Here is a 21,102-nt window from a genome sequence, read left to right as displayed (position 1 = left end):
ACCAACCAGTGTTGTTTCTCCCAAGAAGAAGAAGCAGCGGGATGATGGGTTACGGGAGCACCTCACTGGCTGTGCCCGTAGCGAGGGATATTATAAAATTGACAAGAAGGACAAACTGAAATACCTCATCAACAATCGCTCTTTGACGGATGAACCCTTAAATGATACCCAGGTAGGACATTTTTGCACAGTGCATGAAAAGTAAAATCCTGTAGGCAGACATGCAGTTTGAAGTTGTGCCATATGCAGAGAGGGCATTGCTTTAGATAAACAAGGTTTTTGTTAGAGAGATCAAGGCATTTTTTGGACAAATCTTATTTTATATATATATATATATATATATATATATATATATATAAAATAACACATCTACCACTTCCGTGGAAGGTGCACTCGCGCCAAAGGATAGTCCATAAGACTTGATTGTAGTTCAACTTCTTTAATGAGAATTAAGGATAATGCCATTTAAGGTCGACGTTTCGGTCCCTCTTGGGGCCTTTCTCAAGACCGGCACACTCAAAGTTTCTACAACATAATAGACTCATGTCATAGAACATACAACAATAGTAAAAAGGTACAATATAGCATAGTACATGTGAGACATTGTTTTATGTCTCACATGTACTATGCTATATTGTACTTTTTTACTATTGTTGTATGTTCTATGACATGAGTCTATTATGTTGTAGAAACTTTGAGTGTGCCTGTCTTGAGAAAGGCCCCAAGAGGGACCGAAACGTCGACCTTAAATGGCATTATCCTTAATTCTCATTAAAGAAGTTGAACTACAATCAAGTCTTATGGACTATCCTTTGGCGCGAGTGCACCTTCCACGGAAGTGGTAGATGTGTTGTATTTGTGTGACCCCACAAAGGTCACTGGTAGCACCCGCTATTCTATTTTCTCTAACGTCCTAGTGGATGCTGGGGACTCCGTCAGGACCATGGGGAATAGCGGGCTCCGCAGGAGACAGGGCACATCTAAAAAAGCTTTTAGGTCACATGGTGTGTACTGGCTCCTCCCCCTATGACCCTCCTCCAAGCCTCAGTTAGGTTTTTGTGCCCGTCCGAGAAGGGTGCAATCTAGGTGGCTCTCTTAAAGAGCTGTTTAGAAAAGTTTTTTTAGGTTTCATTCAGTGATTCCTGCTGGCAACAGGATCACTGCAACGAGGGACTTAGGGGAGAGATCTCCAACTCACCTGCGTGCAGGATGGATTGGGATCTTAGGCTACTGGACACTGAGCTCCAGAGGGAGTCGGAACACAGGTCAGCCTGGGGTTCGTCCCGGAGCCGCGCCGCCGATCCCCCTTACAGACGCTGAAGAAGACGGCAGAACGGAGGTCCGGAAACAGGCGGCAGAAGACTTCACAGTCTTCATGAAGGTAGCGCACAGCACTGCAGCTGTGCGCCATTGTTGTCACACGGCTCACTGACCTAGTCACGGAGGGTGCAGGGCGCTGCTGGGGGCGCCCTGGGCAGCAATATAAGTACCTTATTGGCAAAATAAATACATCACATATAGCCATTAAGGCTATATGTATGTATTTTAACCCAGGCCAGTTCTTAAAAACCGGGAGAAAAAACCCGCCGAAAAAGGGGCGGAGCTTATTCTCCTCAGCACACAGCGCCATTTTCCCTCACAGAAAGGCTGAGGGGAAGGCTCCCATGCTCTCCCCTGCACTGCACTACAGAAACAGGGTTAAAACAGAGAGGGGGGGCACTGATTTGGCGATATAAATATATATTAAATGCTATAAGGGAGGAACACTTTTATAAAGGTTGTCCCTGTATAATTATAGCATTTTGGTGTGTGCTGGCAAACTCTCCCTCTGTCTCCCCAAAGGGCTAGTGGGTCCTGTCCTCTATCAGAGCATTCCCTGTGTGTGTGCTGTATGTCGGTACGTGTGTGTCGACATGTATGAGGAAAATGTTGGTGAGGAGGCGGAGCAAATTGCCTGTAATGGTGATGTCACTCTCTAGGGAGTCGACACCGGAATGGATGGCTTACTTGTGGAAGTACGTGATCATGTCAACACGCTGCGAGCCGGTTGACGACATGAGACGACCGGAAAACAAATTAGTACCTGTCCAGGCGTCTCAGACACCGCCAGGGGCTTGTAAAAACGCCCATTTACCTCAGGGACACTGACTCCAGTGTCGACGGTGAAGAAACAAACGTATTTTCCTTTAGGGCCACACGTTACATGTTAAGGGCATGAAGGAGGTGTTACATATTTCTGATACTACAAGTACCACAAATAAGGGTATTTTGTAGGGTGTGAATAAACTACTTGTAGTTTTGCCTAAATCAGATAAAGTAAATGAAGTGTGTGATGATACGTGGGGTTCCTCCGATAGAAAGTTATGGGCGGTATACCCTTTCCCGCCAGAAGTAAGGGCGAGTTGGGAAACACACCTTAGGGTGGATAAGGCGCTCACACGCTTATAAAAACAAGTGGCGTTACCGTCTCCAGATACGGCCGCCCTCAAGGAGCCAGCTGATAGGAAGCTGAAAAATAGCCTAAGAAGTATATACACACATACTGGTGTTATACTACGACCAGCAATCGCCTCAGACTGGATGTGCAGCGCTGAGGGGGCTTGGTCGGATTTCCTGACTGAAAATTTTGATACCCTTGACAGGGACAAGATTTTATTGTCTATAGAGCATTTTAAGGATGCATTTCTATATATGCGTGATGCGCAGAGGGATATTTGCATTCTGGCATCAAGAGTAAATGTGATGTCCATATCTGCCAGACGAAGACACGACAGTGGTCAGGTGAGGCAGATTCCAGACGGCACATGGAAGTATTGCCGTATAAAGGGGCGGTCCATCGGACCTGGTGGCCATGGCGACAGCTGAAAAATCCACCTTTTGTTCCCCGAGTCACATCTCAGCAGAAAAGGACACAGTCTTTTCAGTCTCAGTCCTTTCGTCCCCATACGGGCAGGCGGGCAAAGGCCAGTCATATCTGCCCAGGGGTAGAGAAAAGGGAAGAAGACTGCAGCAAGCAGCCCACTCCCAGGAACAGAAGCCCTTCACAGCTTCTGCCAAGTCCGCAGCATGACGCTGGGGCAGTACAAGTGGACTCAGGTGCGGTAGGGGGTCATCTCAAGAGTTTCAGCACGCAGTGGGCTCACTCGCAAGGGGACTCCTGGATCCTACATGTAGTATCCCAGGTGTACATTGGAAATTCGAGACGTCTCCTCCTCACAAGTTCCGGAAGTCTGTTTTACCAACGTCTACCTCCGACAGGGAGGCAGTATTGGAAACAATTCACAGGCTGTATTCCCAGCAGGTGATAATCAAAGTACCCCTCCTACAACAAGGGAGGGGGTATTATTCCACACTATATTGTGGTACTGAAGCCAAACGGCTCGGTGAGATCTGGAATATTTGAACACTTACATACAAGCGTTCAAATCAAGATGGGGTCACTCAGAGCAGTGATAGCGAACCAGGAAGAAGGGGACGAGATGGTGTCACTGGATATCAGGGACATTTACCTACATGTCCAAATTTGCCCTTCTCACCAAGGGTACTTCAGGTTCGTGGTACAGAACTGTCACTATCAGTTCAGACGCTGCCGTTTGGATTGTCCACGGCGCCCCGGGTCTTTACCAAGGTAATGGCCGAAATGATGATTCTTCTTAAAAGAAACTTGGACGCTTTCCTGATAAGGGCAAGGTCCAGAGAACAGTTGGAGGTCGGAGTAGCACTATCTTTAATAGTTCTACGACAGCACGAGTGGATTCTAAATATTCCAAAATCGTAGCTTTTCCGAGGACACGTCTACTGTTCCTAGGGATGATTCTGGACACAGTCCAGAAAAAGGTGTTTCTCCCAGAGGAGAAAACCAGGGAGTTATCCGAGCTAATCGGGATCCTCCTAAAACCAGGAAAAGTGTCAGTGCATCATTGCACAAGAGTCCTGGTAAAAAATGGTGGCTTATTACGAAGCAATTCCATTCGGCAGATTTCACGCAAGAACTCTTCAGTGGGATCTGCTGGACAAATGGTCCGGATCGCATCTTCAGATGCATCAGCGGATAACCCTATATCCAAGGACAAGGGTGTCTCTCCTGTGGTGATTACAGAGTGCTCATCTTCTAGAGGGCCACAGATTCAGCATTCAGGATTGGATGCTGGTAACCACGGAGGCCAGCCTGAGAGGCTGGGGAGCAGTCACACAGGGAAAAAATTTCCAGGAAAGTGTGATCAAGTCTGGAGAATTCTCTCCACATAGATGGAGCTAAGAGTGAAATTATAAGGCTCTAAACTTAGCAAGACCTCTGCTTCAAGGTCAGCCGGTATTGATCCAGTGGGATAACATCACGGCAGTCGCCCACGTAAACAGAAAGGGCGACACAAGAAGCTGGAGGGCAGTGAAAACACTGCAAGGATTTTTCGCTAGGCGGAAAATCATGTGATAGCACTGTCAGCAGTGTTCTCTCCGGGAGTGGACGACTGGGAAGCAGACTTCCTCAGCAGGCATGACCTCCACCTGGGAGAGTGGGAACTTCATAGGGAAGTTTTTCCGCATGATTGTGAGCCATTGGCAAAGACCAAAGGTGAAAATGATGGCGTCCCGCCCGAACAAAAAACGGGACAGGTATTGCGCCAGGTCATGAGACCTTCAGGCGATAGCTGTGGATGTCCTGGTAACACCGTGGGTGTAACAGTCGGTGTATGTGTTCCCTCCTCTGCTTCTCATAACCAAGGTATTGAGAATTATAAGACATAGAGGAGTATGAACTATACTCGTGACTCCGGATTGGCCAAGAGGGACTTGGTACCCGGAACTTCAAGAGATGCTCACAGAGGACTAAGGGCCTGGGGAGCTAAGAAGGGACTTGCTTCAGCAGGTACCATGTCTATTCCAAGACTTACCGCGGCTGCGTTTGACGGCATGGCGGTTGAATGCCGGATCCTGAAGGAAAAAGGCATTCCATAAGAGGTCATACCTACCCTGGTCAAAGCCAGGAAGGAGGTGATCGCACAACGTCATCACCACATGTGGTGAAAATATGTTGCGTGGGTGAGGCCAGGAAGGCCCCACGAAGAAAATTCAACTAGGTCGATTTCTACACTTCCTGAAAACAGGAGTGTTTTGAGCCTAAAATTGGGGTTCTTTAAGGTTTTAAGTTTCGGCCCTGTAGAATTTCTTCCGAAAAGAATTGACTTCAGTTCCTGAAGTCCAGATTGTCAAGGGAGTATTGCATATACACCCCTTTTTGTGCCTCTAGTGGCACCGTGGGATCTCAACATAGTGTTGGGATTCCTTAAAATCATATTGGTTTGAACCGCTCAAATCTGTGGATTTGAAATATATCACATGGAAAGTGAACATGCTGTTGACCAATATCTCACATGGACAGTGACCATGCTGTTGGTCCTGGCCTCGGCCAGGCCTTTGTCAGAATGGGCGGCTTTGTCTTGCAAAAGCCCATATTTAATTTTCCATTCGGACAGGGCAGAACTGGGACTCGTCTCCAGTTTTCTTCCTAAGGGGGTGTCAGGTTTTTCACCTGAAACAACCTATTATGGTGCCTGCGGCTTCTAGGGACTTGGAGGACTCCAAGTTACTAGACGTTGTCAGGACCCTAAAAATATATATATATATATATATATATATATATATATATATATATATATATATATATATATATATATATATATATATATATATATATATATATATAGTTTAGGACGGCTGGAGTCAGAAAGTCTGACTTGCTGTTTATATTGTATGGCACCCAACAAGATGGGTGCTCCTGCGTCTAAACAGACGATTGCACGTTGGATCTGTAGCACAATCCAACTTGCACATTCTGTGGCAGGCGTGCCACAGCCTAAATCTGTAAAGGCCCACTCCACTAGGAAAGTGGGCGCATCTTGGGCGGCTGCCCAAGGGGTCTCGGCATTACAACTTTGCCGAGCAGCTACGTGGTCAGGGGAGAACACGTTTGTAAAATTTTACAAATTTGATACTCTGGCTAAGGAGGACCTGGAGTTCTCTCATTCGGTGCTGCAGAGTCATCCGCACTCTCCCGCCCGTTTGGGAGCTTTGGTATAATCCCCATGGTCCTGACGGAGTCCCCAGCATCCACTAGGACGTTAGAGAAAATAAGAATTTACTTACCGATAATTCTATTTCTCGTAGTCCGTAGTGGATGCTGGGCGCCCATCCCAAGTGCGGTTTGTCTGCAATGCTTGTACATAGTTATTGTTACAAAAATCGGGTTATTCTTGTTGTGAGCCATCTTTTTCAGAGGCTACTTCGTTTTGTTATCATACTGTTAACTGGGTTCAGATCACAAGTGGTACGGTGTGATTGGTGTGGCTGGTATGAGTCTTACCCGGGATTCAAGATCCTTCCTTATTGTGTACGCTCGTCCGGGCACAGTACCTAACTGAGGCTTGGAGGAGGGTCATAGGGGGAGGAGCCAGTACACACCATGTGACCTAAAAGCTTTTTTAGATGTGCCCTGTCTCCTGCGGAGCCCGCTATTCCCCATGGTCCTGACGGAGTCCCCAGCATCCACTACGGACTACGAGAAATAGAATTATCGGTAAGTAAATTCTTATTTTTTGTATTGATGCGAGTGCAGGACTCTCTGCGAAAATATATATATATATATATATATATATTATATATATTTATATATATATAAATATTTTTTTTTGGAACCTATTGCCAGCCCTCTTTGTTACTTCCATTTATGTATCCGGTTTTTCCTTGTAGACAGCATCTTCTTTTGATAGGTGACAGTGCAAGCTGCTGGGTGAAAGCAATTTATTTAGAGAATTCACTCTGCGCTATTCAGATAATTAACTGGTTAATTATCTGAATAGCACAGAGTGAATTCTCTAATTCTATTGTTATCTCCTGTAGCAACAGGGGGTGTCCTTTCTTTATGCGTACACAGGCATATTATCACTTTTTGCAGCTGATTATTAATTAAGTTAACGTGGAATATTCTCCTTTTATTAATATAAAAATAACATTAGCGCCTAAAGACATATTAGTGGAATGTACTTTTGAAAGCAATTTATGTAGTATCCTTCCCCACCCCATCTCATGGAACATGTTTAGAGATCTAACAAAATGAAGAATTTAAATGGCAAATGTTTCTTTTCCCAGGGGAAGAGTATCCCAGCTCAGCCTCATACCTCCACCCGAGCGGGCTCGGAGAGAAGATCAGAACAGCGCAGGCTTCTCTCTTCCTTCACTGGAAGCTGTGATAGTGATCTGCTGAAATTTAATCAGCTAAAGGTAGGGTGTTCTTGTCATGTCACCTGTTCAACTCATCCTGGATTCTTCTCCCGAGGATGCATGATGTTTCTCTCTGTACCGGTTCCGCCTTGTCAGCATTCAAGCATAATCCTAGTGTGTTTTTTTCCCCAATGATTTCACTGCATGAGGTGTCCTTCCTATTGTATACACCCTTATTTTACTTATGGTCCATGATGCCTGTATTACCACCAACCAACTTAGTAACGTATTTGCTTAGTTTTGAAATACATTTGTAAAATTTTATTTTTATCTGTAAATTGTTTTTTTTTTTTTTATTTGGCTAAATTCTGAGAGCACATTTTACATTCATACAAGTGATGATACAGTATATCTCACAAATGACAGGAAAGCACTCAGTCGTCACAAAGTGTTACTTACTTACATACATTTTCTTTCAGTTCCGCAAGAAAAAAATACGTTTCTGCAAGAGCCATATTCACGACTGGGGCCTATTCGCCATGGAGCCAATTGCAGCGGATGAGATGGTCATTGAATATGTGGGACAGAACATTCGGCAGGTAAGATGAGCTTGCACAAAGCGCACTTCTAGTGGGGAAATAATAATCCACATGCGTTTTACCAGGCTTGCAATGTAATCTTATGTTTCAGGTTATTGCAGACATGCGGGAGAAACGATATGAGGATGAAGGGATTGGAAGCAGTTACATGTTCAGAGTGGATCATGACACCATTATAGATGCTACAAAGTGTGGGAATTTTGCACGGTTTATCAACCACAGCTGTAATGTAAGTTACTCTATGCATCCTAATGATACCGTCCGGTACACAATCAAGGCATGTATATTGGGGGGATCCGTATGAAAAACCTACAATCAAAATCCTGACAAAGTCAAAATACCGACATTTAATATACAGACAAGGTCAAAATACCGACATTTAAACTGTTGACAGGTCAAAAAGTCGACAAGAGTTTTTCATTGGGGTCGACATGGACACCGTATAGGTGTACCGCATGGCTCACCATGCTTCGGGCACGATGCCTCGCTGCGCTCGGCACACTATTATATTCCCCCTCCAGGTTCACTGGGATGGTAAAGTATGAACAAGTCGGTTTCAATGAAAAAAATCATGAAAAACTCATGTCGACTTTTTGCCCTGTCGACATTTTAAATGTCAGTATTATGACCTTGTCGGTATTGTAAATGTCGGTATTTTGACCTTGTCTGGATTTTGACCGTCTGTCAATGGTTGTCGGTATTTTGACCATCGGGATTTTGATTGTAGGTGAATTGACTGCATCCCACATTGGGCAACATTTTACATGTGAATTATGGTCCTCTACCTTTGTATGCGATCAGGCTAGAATTTTCTGCAGAAAGAACCCAGTTGGTGCAAAGTATACAGGTACATGGATATACCTTACCAACAACTCTTTAAAAATGGTAATGTATTAGTGATGTTTTTAAAGACTTAAGAAAATATGGTATCCCTCAGTGCTCTGTGTAATGCCAAATAGTAATGGACAGAATCTTGTAGTTCATAATATCAGTGTCTCTATTACAGTTTCAGCTGTGACCTACAGTGGTGCTGAGAAGGTTGGGGGGCGGTACTAATTGCCTGGGACCAAGCCGCCACTCGCCCCACCCCCTTACCTGCTACCTGTGCTTCCATGTGCTGGGCTATGTGTGGCCACTAAGCAGCAGCAGTCTGCTCTGGCTGTGCGGGGGGAGCGATCCAACTGATAACACCTCCCCCTTTATCTTTCCCTGGCTGACTGGCACAATAATACCACAAACTAAATTTTCCTGTGTTGTTTTTTTTTTTTTTTTTTTGTAAAGGGGGCGTGGTCATGCCACTTACATTAGGACACCCCTCAAAATACCGGTCCCAACAATCCTTGCTATGGTCCTAGTGACCTGTTTTATACAATAGTTGACTGTGTCAAAACTAACATCTAAAATAGATATTGGTGTCATTAACTACAGGAAGCTGCCTATTACTACATTTGGCATTTTTAGACTAAGCCTCTAAAGAGTCCTAATACAATATTATTTTATTATTTATTACCAGTTATTTATATAGCGCACACATATTCCGCAGCGCTTACCAGAGAATATTTGCTCATTCACATCAGTCCCTGCCCCAGTGGAACTTGCAGTCTATATTCCCTACCACATGTACACGCGCACACATTCATAGTAGGGTTAATTTTGTTGGGAGCCAATTAACCTACCAGTATATTTTTGGATTGTGGGAGGAAACCGGAGTTCCCGGAGGAAACCCACGTAAGTACGGGGAGAATATACAAACTCCACACAGTTAGGGCCATGGTGGGAATCGATCACAGGACCTCAGCGCTGTGAGGCAATAATGCTAACCATTACACCATCCGTACTGCCCACACCATCCGTACTGCCCATATGTATATCTCTATACCTATCTGCTTTGCATCTACTAATTAAGTTGGTGTTTAATTTCTATATGGCATACCAGCTGGGTTGTTTATGAAGGACAGACTAATCAGCCAGAAAAGGAAGTAAGGTATTATAAATTGCGTACAGAATGAGTTACTTGCATGTTTTCCAATAACATAATTATATAGACTAAATCATGTTATTCCTATTGGCCTACGTTTCTAAAAGCTGATAACTGCAATAAAAGTGCTGTGACCAGTAGCAGTCAGTAACATTGTTCCGCACGCAGGAGGATATGCGCACAAATGCAGTCGGAGGCATATTTTGTGTAAACTGGCGGCTTCTATGATCTGCACTCTGCATCCGAAAATGCAGCATTAGATCACCATCGCGCACATCAGCCAGACCATCGAAATTCTTAGAAACCTTAATGTTTCTCAGACTGTCCATCAAAAGTTGTCTGCCAAAGGCACTGAATCTATATCTGAAGACACAGACACTGGCTTCAGCACAGACCCAAAACAGACACGCCACGCCACAGTTTTAAGGAAAGCTTCCCGTCTCCTCCCTCAAACGCCTGTAGCATGTCAATCATGTTGCGGCGTCATGGGCACTGCGACTGGGGTCACAGTAGCATCAGGGCACAAGTGGACTGTGGCCCTGATGCTTGTGCAGTCCTGAAACCATTGGTTACTTGTAACCGAGTCGAGACTGCGTGCGACCATGAATCGGACCCATTGTCACTGCCTTTTTCTAGTATGGTTTTGAAGAGTGATAGGCAACCTGGTACACTTCAGGGTCTACATGGGTAGCCCTCTAACTTTCTTAAGGTCTTCATATTACTCCGTACTATGCTAAAACAATACCTACCTGTAATAACATAGTAACATACATTTTAAACAAGTGTTACAAGCTGTAACAAGCAATTGGACAAGAAACTAGGACAGTGGTCAGGGAACAGGGGTAAAGTACCCCAAATGGGGTAAAAATGAAATTCCTGGGGGTAATGGACGGTCGCGCTGCCGAGACACAGCCCCGTCCAGCACCGGCAGGCTTGGGATGTGACGTGCTGATGTAACACCGCGCTCCCTCCAGTCTGCGCTGCGCTCCTGGCCGCCTTGTGCTGTGTTCCTGGCCGCAGTGTGACGTGCTGACGTCACACCGCGCTCCCTCATGCCCGCCCATCCTCCTGCGCTTTCCTTTCCTCCCACCCGCGGCCCGCCAATGTCTGGTTGGTTGATAAAGTCACAGCACCTTTTGTAGTTACATTTTCAGATTCCACATCTTGATGCTGCTGGTCATTGATAGGAAATATTGAATGTCATCAGTCATCAGTGCTTTCTAGAAACCCATCCCCTCAGACAAGACTGCTAGTGCTCAGATTGGAAAGTAATCTCACTAAGTTGGAGGGTAACAATAATACTGGAGGTGGGCCTGAAGGTTAAAATATTTTGGGGGAATCATTCTTTATACTTAAACCAAATACTATGCCACATGATGAAGTATAAATGCTGATTTGTCCACACTTTACATCTTGCAGCCTAATTGCTACGCGAAGGTCATCACAGTGGAGGCTCAAAAGAAGATTGTCATCTACTCCAAACAATACATCAATGTGAATGAAGAGATCACATACGATTACAAGTTCCCTATTGAGGATGTTAAGATCCCTTGTCTATGTGGAGCGGAGAACTGCAGAGGGACGCTGAATTAAACGCCCCTTTGGTCATTGCACCTTTCAGCCATAGTGGACTGCAAGATATTGGTGTAAGTTGCACTTTTGCCAAAAAAAAAAGGAAAATACAAACAAAAAAAAAAAGATAATGTTTGGCACTTCTCTTGGGCTACTGAGCAACAAGAGCACATGTACATTGACATTGCTTCTGATTGTAAGGACCCTGGTGCTTTTTGTTTTTTTTATTTTATATTTTTATTTTTTTCTCCCATACCTAAACATTTAAAAGGTGATTACCACTTAGTGGCACAAAAAACTTATATAAGGAAAAGAAAAAAAAAAATCAACTTTCTCCTGTGTAACACCAACATTATTTCTTGTTGGAGGTAATCCGGTACCTTCTCCTTTTTATGCCATAAATGCTGCTAGTTTCCTCATCAGATGATCATCATAGATATGAAGAGGAAATGCTGTAATGGTATCCATTGGAAGTAGTAGTTACCCCTTGGCTTTCAAAAGGGACTCCCTATTTTATATATTGATGGTCTTTGTAGAGAGCTTTTGCTTGGTATGAATTGCTTCTGTTTGCTGTAAAGGTGTTTGCTTGGTCTATTCCTCCTGTTTTCAGCTAAATCTAACCAGCATCCGATCCCTTTGTGATGTTTTGAAGTTCCCAAGCTCCCATCTGCACCTACCCGCTGTCATAGTAGTCCGTAGTTATTCCCTCATTGGGATAACTGTGGAATGGCTCTGCCTGAGTTTAGTTACATATACACAGTCATTTGAGTGCTGACCAGAACGTATGTTGAGGAAAGCTATCCTAATCAGATTTTAGTGGAAGCCCATTGTGGAGCCCAGATATGTATTTTCATGCTTCAACATACACTTTCACCAAAGGCTCGGACACAGCGTAATAATTTATCATTATGCCATCAGAGGCACAGCTTGGATTTAGTACAAAAGCAGACCTTGTTTAATGCTATTTGGATGAAACAGAATATATTATGATACACTGTCAAAAATGTCACTTATGAAATCCTTTAACGCCGTGTTTTGAATTTGACTGCAACATTATTGAAAGTCCCAGTGATACCATTTTGAGTCCTAGTCCTAGTGATACCATTTTTTAAAACTACTTTAATTAACAGTAGCCTGCTAAGTAAACAACTGCAGTTAAAATACAAATTTGGTATGCCAAGCTAATCAATCATCTGCACACAATTCAGAATGGCAATTTATGGCACAATGCAGCTGCATCACTTTGAGCTTCATAATATGGAATGCAGGGCTTCTGTCCTTAGGCTGCATTATCACAAATCTGTCGTCCTTGTAGAGGTTAGGTGCACTGTAACCCATCATTTTAGCTAAACATCACAAGCATTTGACGTAGACCATATTGGGAGGCGGCATTTTAGTGGACAGCTGAATACAGTTAAAAGTTGGTTCAAAATGTAAAAAAATATATCATTTTGGTTGAATATCCTATTAGTTATTGCCAAAAGGTAAAATGCGATTTAGGTACATAACGTTATAAGAGGCATTACGAGTCTTTTTTGCACTGGACAACTGAAATATGTGCAACATTGCAAGGCTTAAGTCTACTCCAGGGGGTATATTTACCAAAGTGCGGGGTTATAGAAGTGGAGTTGTTGACCATAGCAACCAATCAGATTCTAGCTACTCCTTGAGAAGATGCTAAATAAATGATAAGTAGAATCTGATTGGATGCTACAGGCAACATCTCCACTTCTATAAACCCTCACTTTAGTAAATATACAGCTATAAGTTTCATTAGAGGAAAATACATTCTGTTATTAATCAGCTACGATGCTCTTACTTTCAGTCGTTTTGAGGAGGACCATCTTCCAGTCTGCATGTGTTAATGATGCTGTTGTGAAGAAAAGCAGAGCAACAAACATAGTTCATTGCTTACTACTTACATCTGCAAGCCAGTCACATTGCACAGTACTTCCATGATCACGGTCTTTGAGGACAAGTTTATTCCTGCTGTGGTTGTGCATAGACAGCGCCTCACTTGTCGTTCGGAGTCAGATTGTTGGTCAAAATGTTTTCATTCCAATCATGGTAATTTGTTGTCTCTTGTAGAAACGTTAGTTGCAGTCTGTAAAACATGTTGTTCTTTAAAGTATGAATCACCCAATCTCGTAACATCAGCAGCTGATCATGATCTGTGTATTTCTTGTGTTTCGGTATGAGCTAAGGAAATATTTGGGTATGGAAAGATCTATTTGAATCAAAGATATCCATCACAAACAGAAAGTTTAGCTATAGATTCTGTACTGCATTTTCCCGGTCTTGTAACTTTTATTACCAATGCTTTGGTCATTATGTGAGCAAGAAGCAGTCACTCATTGAGTGATCTAGAATGATTGTTAGTGTTACTGGCCTGCCTATGCCTCCTAATGGGTCTCTCTCTATACACTAATTATGCAGTCTACTGATTACCACCAGAAGTGGCGCTAATGGTTTAGTTAGTTGAGGAACATATATTTTTTACGTTAATATTTTATGGCAACGCATCATGGTACATTCTTTATTCTGATCTGGAGCTTTGGCCTCTGCAAGTGTTGGCTGTCAGTATCCATGGTACAGTTACTCTGTGCATCAGCCTTCAGAGACCCTTCTATTGAGATGTGTGACAGGTGCATTCATGCTTTTTTATTTTTTGGTTTAGCTCTGTGGCACATGGTTAGCAGTGTGACAGGGAAATGGCATTCCCCACTCAATGTGATGTTACACTAAAGGATGATTAATAAGTTCAGGATCCTGTGTTTTTCTAGAGAAACAACTGGAGCATTCTATGACTGTTGCGTGTCACGGTGCTTCCTGTTCTTTTAAGTCGCTCCCCCCATTCCCCCTTGCTTTAGCTTTTTCATTTCAAATTCTTTCAAGATCAGTAGATCTCCTACCTGGTATACTAGCCATTTCAGACAGTGTACACTGAGAGAAAAAAAGACATCATTAAAATGCACGCTTGTATCAATATTTCAAGTAAACATCAGTGCTGGAGAAAGGGTGAGTGCTGTCTTCGGTCAATGTATTGCTGTTTGGTATTATAATTGAATTATATAATTGTCACCATTGTGGTTCCACTGAAGACGCAAACTAACAGCATCAAGAGCTGAACTGTGCTCTGAGCACTATCTGCGTTAACATAATCTGTCACATGTACTGCTGGGATTCATGTCTTCCAAAGCTTTGCAGTTACACAATGGCTGCACAGTAAAGCTTGCGTGAACACCACAGTACAGCATTTGTCAGTATTTGTAAAGCAAAATATATGCAGGAATTCAGGGTAACAAAAAGCACTCAAAATCCCAGTGTCCTTCCATACTGAAGAAAATAGTCATCCAGAATATTGATCTGCTCGTGGCTTGTTACTTTGTTGTGTAGCTGTCTGGCCTGTGGCACCTTGCATTCTAACCTGTCACTAGCACTCCCCTAAGCTGCGAATACTGAAACAAGACCCACAAGTCTTTGCTTCTGCACTTATACAGCAGGCGAGAAAAATCTGAGTTCATACAGACGTCTATTGATTATTAATCCATTGTGTTTTGAAGTGTATTATAATGGAATGTGATTGAAAATGTCCTTAAAAGTTTGACACCTCTAATAGCACCCAGTGCACATGCATAGGGCGGACAGCTATAGTATCATTTTTATTTTATTTTTACTTTATTTTTGTTATTAGGTGAGATATCTAAATATGCTGTATTCAACCAAATATAAGACTACATTAGTAGCTTTATTTGCCCTCAATTCAGGTTCTAGAGTACAAGAAAATGACTTCATACAAGATAGATTTGTCTCGTATGGCATAAATTCCTTGTAATTTAGAGCTGTAAGAAAGGTAAAGATACACTTTCAGATGCTAAGGAGGGGAGGACAAAGGTGGTCTTATCTTCACTTTAATACAGTACATTTTATTTTAAACCTTCAGCTTTGAAAGGTAAATGTGAATGCTCAATTTGTACCATAATAAATTGTAAATTAAGAACTGTTGTTTGTCTCAAGTGTACATAAGCTAGCAGCCCCTCCCTATCTTTTTATACAAATGCACTAAAACCAACATCTAGAACTCTTCCCTGTATTACCTTTTTTTGTATTTGTTTTTTTCCTTGTGTGTGTGTGTGTGTGTGTGTGTATGTGTATATATATATATATGTGTGTGTGTGTATATATATATATATATATATATACACACACACACACACTTACACGTATACATTTTAGAGTTCTTACTAATCTGCTAAATAGCAAAATGTTTTTAGACCAAAAAAAAAAATATCAACTTGCAAAATCTCATCTGAAACAGTTTGTGAATATCTGCCAGGGATTGTTTAAGTGCATTTGTGTAAAAAAAGGAATACTATAATATAAATGTGTGTCTGTATATATATCTATAAATGAAGAAAAGGTTTTCAGTCTACCTAGAAACTGCATCTTCTGTACAAAGTCTCACTTAAAATATCTAAACATTTGTTTCTTGTAGAAACAAGTTGAAGTTGGTTTATTTCTGCTGATTTTTTTGTTTATGAAAAGTGTGTAAATAGTGAATATTTTGAATTTTCTTTTTAAATTACAGCTCAAGACATAATGATTTATTTTCAATATGTTGAAAAGTTTAGTGGGAAAGTTTGTACTATTGGGATGTACCCCCATCCTTCTGAACTTAGAGGCCACTTTCTACCATATTGAAAAGAAATCTGAAGCGATAAGGCATTGTATATTTGAGTGAAAAAGTAGCAAATAATAGCTTGTGTCAAGCTTTATATAACATGTACATTCTGTATAAATGTTTTTGTCAAGCTAGATGTAATTTAAAAGCATTAACAAATTGAACAGAAGAAATCGGAGCCTCCCCTGCAATACAAACATTTAGTATTTATTAGAAATGGTGATATTACATCAGTGAAGTAATAACCATAGAACATATTTAACCCTTTTGCTGCCAGGAACATTGCAAAAAACATTGCTTCTCACTGCAAAAGCAATTACCAAATTGGCCTCATTGTTAGATCTATAGAGTGTGGGTAGGTTTAACACCTTAACTGCAAGGAGCACATGCAAACTATTTGCAAATCATTTCCAGCAGTTGTGGCAAATAGCAGGATTTTCAATACTTGCATATATATTTTTGTTTCATTTGTCAAATAAATATTGCCATTGTAGTATTTGTTCAAATAAAACACTATAAGGAACATTTTAAAGGAGTTGTTTAGAAACATAAATCTAATGGCACACTGCTGAACCTTTCATGGGATTATTTTGTATATAAGGATATTTTTAATTCACAGAAGTCTAATAAAACAAAAAATAAAAAACAAAAATCAAACAGAAGCCAAGTTACAGGTTTTGCAATAAAAGAACTTATTTTTTCATTAGCTCCATTAGATTTTGTTTTGGAATCTCTGTTAAAGAGATTTTGCGGGTCCTATATAATTATTTTTTAAAAGACTTATACATTTAGGGATTTTTTTTGTGCATATAAAAACTGCCTTGAATATGTACTTTTTGTTTTTGAAGAAAGTGTTTTTTTTGTGGGTGTGTCTTGCCTGTATATATTTGTTCATATTTTTGTGAATTCAATACTCTGTACCATTGTATTATAGTAACTTTTATAAAACAAACCATAAATATACTCACTTTTCTTACAGAAAACTAAAGTATCCTCGTGTATTCTTTCTAGTGTTTCTTTTTATTGTTTACATAGAAATAATGAGTTTGTTTAAAACTTACCATTGTTATAACTATATCCTTAGGGCCAGGAGTTTGGTACCTTTTAAAAAAAAATATATATACATTTCTATAGATATATTTAGATTTGCTAGAAATTGCCCTCACATTTTCAGGAACATGTTTGCCACTCGAAAGTAAGCTTGTTGGATTACTGAAGTAATAATACACAGGCCAGCTTTTCTTGTGGGAATAATAAAGGACTAAGGGACATATTTAGCATTAATTTTTTTTTAACAAAAATAATGTGAAAACAGGTTTATATGCCCTTTTCCCATTATTTTAGTTGCACTTAAATTGCACTTAAATGTATGAAGGGGCTTTTGGAGGAGAATTCACAACATTCTCCTCCAAGCCATGGATTTCGTATTTTTTTAAGTAAAAAGATCGCATTTCGCATACTTGTAATGGGAAATGCGATCTGTTCAAATGTACTAATGTTAAAATGTAGAAAAATACCGGAGGAAACCTTGCCTTATCAATAGGCTTACCATACCACCCTTTTAAACCTGGACATTTAAGGATTGCACAGGTTAAAATCAGGTGAAATGCAGGCTTGAAGTCAGCAGCCACATAACCTGTGTAAATCATAAGTGTCCCGGTTAGGAATAGTATGGTAAGCCTATTTATCAACATGGCGGAGAAGCTTCCGCTGTGCAGGAGTTCCAATATCTAAGTTTACAGGCAAATAGAGGATCTCTCCCCTGTTATCACCCTGTCTGTTGCCATGGAAAGTTCAGCATATGGAGCACAGGGTCCAGTGTGTTTACAACAAGAGTGAGTTCTGTGCTGCTTTGCTTATTAACATGATTTTTATTTTTGATAAAACACTTTAATTTCTTTTTCATCCACTAGGGGTCACTGTGGGATATGGACGGTGCAATAGCAGGGATAGGCACATTTAAATATTTCAATGTGTAACCCTCCTCCTCCCCCATACTCCCATAGAGACCTCAGCGTTTTTTATGTGCCTCAGGGATCGCACATCTTGTACTGAAGTTTCAGATATTTATTTCTCTAACGTCCTAGAGGATGCTGGGACTCCGTAAGGACCATGGGGAATAGACGGGCTCCGCAGGAGGCATGGGCACTTTAAGAAAGACCTTGGACTCTGGGTGTGCACTGGCTCCTCCCTCTATGCCCCTCCTCCAGACCCCAGTTTTAGACTGTGCCCAGAGGAGAATGGGTGCACTGCAGGGAGCTCTCCTGAGTTTCCTGCTTAGAAAGCATTTTTGTTAGGATTTTTTTCTCTTTTTCAGGGAGCACTGCTGGCAACAGGCTCCCTGCATCGAGGGACTGAGGAGAGAGGAGCATACCTACTTAAATGATAGGCTCTGCTTCCTCGGCTACTGGACACCATTAGCTCCAGAGGGAGTGAACACAGGTTCGTCCTGGGCGTTCACCCCAGAGCCGCGCCGCCGTTCTCCTCACAGAGCCAGAAGAAACGAAGACAGAAGACGTCTCAGGCGGCAGAAGCCTTTGGTGCTTCACTGAGGTAACGCACAGCACCGCAGCTGTGCGTCATTGCTCCCATACACCTCACACACTCCGGTCACTGTAAGGGCGCAGGGGGGGAGCCCTGGGCAGCAATAAAACACCTCTCCTATGGCAAAAGTCTATATACATGTACAGGTGGGCACTGTACATGTATATAAAAGACCCCCCGCCATTTTTTAGTAAGTTTGAGCGGGACAGAAGCCCGCCGCCGAGGGGGCAGGGCTTCTCCTTCAGCACTCACCAGCGCCATTTTCTCTCCACAGCACCGCTGAGAGGAAGCTCCCCGGACTCTCCCCTGCTTGACACACGGTGAAAGGGGGTTTTAAAGTAAAGGGGGGGCACATTATTGGCATTTATACATTAAGGAGCGCTACTGGGTAAACAATCTGTGTTTTTCTCCAGGGTTATATAGCGCTGGGGTGTGTGCTGGCATACTCTCTCTCTGTCTCTCCAAGGGGCCTCAGGGGGAACCTGTCTTCAGAAAAGAGATTCCCTGTGTGTGTGAAGTGTGTCTGTACGTGTGTGTCGACCTATTTGACGAGGAAGGCTCACCTAAGGAGGAGGGGGAGTGCATGATGGTCAGGTCGCCGTCGGCAACGCCGACACAGGACTGGGTGGATATGTGGAATGTCTTGAATGCAAATGTAAATTTACTGCATAAACGATTAGACAAGGCTGAAGCTAGGGATCAGTCAGGTAGTCAGACCATGCCTGTCCCTGTGGCACCAGGACCTTCGGGGTCTCAATAACGCACCATATCCCAGATCACTGACACAGATACCGACACAGATACTGACTCTAGTGTCGACTATGAGGATGCAAAATTACAGCCAAAGGTGGCGAAAGGTATTCGTTACATGATTATTGCCATTAAAGAGGTTTTGCATATCACTAAGGAACCCCCTGTCCCTGACACGAGGGTACACATGTATAAAGGGAAAAAGCCTGAGGTCACTTTTCCGTCCTCATTTGAACTAAGCGACTTGTGCGAAAAGGCTTGGGAATCTCCAGATAGGAGACTACAAGTTCCCAAAAGGATTCTTATGGCGTATCCCTTTCCACAAAAGGACAGGATACGATGGGAATCTTCGCCGAAGGTAGATAAGGCGCTGACACGCTTATCCAAGAAGGTGGCACTGCCTTCTCAGGATACAGCTTCCCTCAAGGATCCTGCTGATAGTAAGCAGGAGGTTACCATGAAGCACATTTACACACATTCCTGTACTATCATTAGACCGGCTATGGCATCGGCCTGGGTGTGTAGTGCTGTCGCAGCATGGACAGATTCCTTATCTACGGAACTTGACACCCTAGATAAGGATACCATTCTAATGACCCTAGAGCATATCAAAGGATGCTACTTTATATATGAGGGATGCTCAAAGAGACATTTCTCTGGCTGGGTCCACAGGATTATCCACAGGATAACATTGGGATATTGTCGAGCGACAGCGAAAATGGCACCAACACGGTCACGAGCTTTCTGGCCTCCCAGGATGCATTGGGGCCTCCACTATATAGTCCCGCCCACTGACTCAGTCAGATCAGTTTTTTGCTTGGTGCGGCAGGAAGCCGCATGGTCACAGGGCTGCTGTGAAAGCAGCCTCAAGTTTTCATTACTTTATTTTTATAGACTTACTGTTTTTGTTTGAGCGACTTCTCTTAACAGCGTCTTAAACGTGTATTAGAAAGAGTCGCTCCAACAACTCCCCACCGGGTCGCAACAACGCTTACCTTCGCGGTACAGTGCTGTCTCGACGGGCGTCTGTGTCGGATGTTCTAGCAGGTCCAGCAGACGTTACCAGGCTGTGGCCGGAGCATGGGGAGACAGTGAGTATATGGACTTCCTCTTACTAGAGGGGTCAGGACACAGCTACGCTGATTTGGTGGAGACTACAAACAGCGTGTTGATGCGCCGAACATCTCGAGTGTGACAGCGCTACGCTCCGGGGATCATAGGCGCCAGGACTAGGTGAGGCCGCGATCCTGGGAGTTTAAGTCAACAGGGGGTTTCAGACGCTCTCCTGGCCTTCCCTCCTCCGAGTTCATGGCCAGTTCCCGCGGGTCTCTCGTTTCATGAACTGAATAACCTCACTTCCGGCTCAGACGCTACCACGAGGGTACTCGGTCGCAGCTTAGACGCTGCGGTTGTGTACACTGGATATAAACCCGCCTAGACCGAGTCGCAGGCCTTTAGTGTCTGCATGCACGTGGAGTCGCTCAGCGTCCGTGTCCGTTGGTGAGCGTCCGTGTCCGTTATCAGTTACCAAGAGCGGCAGTGTACACCAGTAGCGTCTGAATCCACTCAGCGTCTTTCGAGCGTCTTTGCTTGGATATGGAAGTGTGGTGAGTCTCCCTGTATCCCGCTCCCTGGAGGCAGGGTATACAGTACTAAAAATTCCTTCTACTTCTTAGTGTGCACTGTTAATTTTTAGTACCTATTGCATATGAGACCTGTATATTACTGTGTTTTCTGCATGTTATGTTGAAAAAGAACCA

General features: G+C 42.8%; 1 protein-coding gene across 3 annotated transcripts in view; it reads left to right on the top strand.

Moving 5' to 3' along the window:
• SETD1B (SET domain containing 1B, histone lysine methyltransferase) overlaps positions 1-16,988 on the top strand; it is a 107,392-nt gene extending 90,404 nt beyond the window's left edge. For all 3 annotated transcript variants that reach the window (XM_063964479.1, XM_063964478.1, XM_063964477.1), the window contains exons 14-18: positions 3-172; positions 7,147-7,278; positions 7,698-7,817; positions 7,909-8,046; positions 11,215-16,988. In XM_063964479.1, the coding sequence (XP_063820549.1) occupies positions 3-172; positions 7,147-7,278; positions 7,698-7,817; positions 7,909-8,046; positions 11,215-11,388 (734 nt within the window). In that variant the 3' untranslated portion in view covers positions 11,389-16,988. The remainder of the gene's footprint in view (positions 1-2; positions 173-7,146; positions 7,279-7,697; positions 7,818-7,908; positions 8,047-11,214) is intronic.
• Positions 16,989-21,102: the final 4,114 nt, after the last annotated feature.

This window comes from Pseudophryne corroboree, chromosome 1 (genome assembly GCF_028390025.1).
Source record: "Pseudophryne corroboree isolate aPseCor3 chromosome 1, aPseCor3.hap2, whole genome shotgun sequence".
In the NCBI taxonomy this organism is placed as follows: Eukaryota; Metazoa; Chordata; class Amphibia; order Anura; family Myobatrachidae; genus Pseudophryne; species Pseudophryne corroboree.
This window is presented reverse-complemented; position numbering and strand designations above follow the sequence as displayed.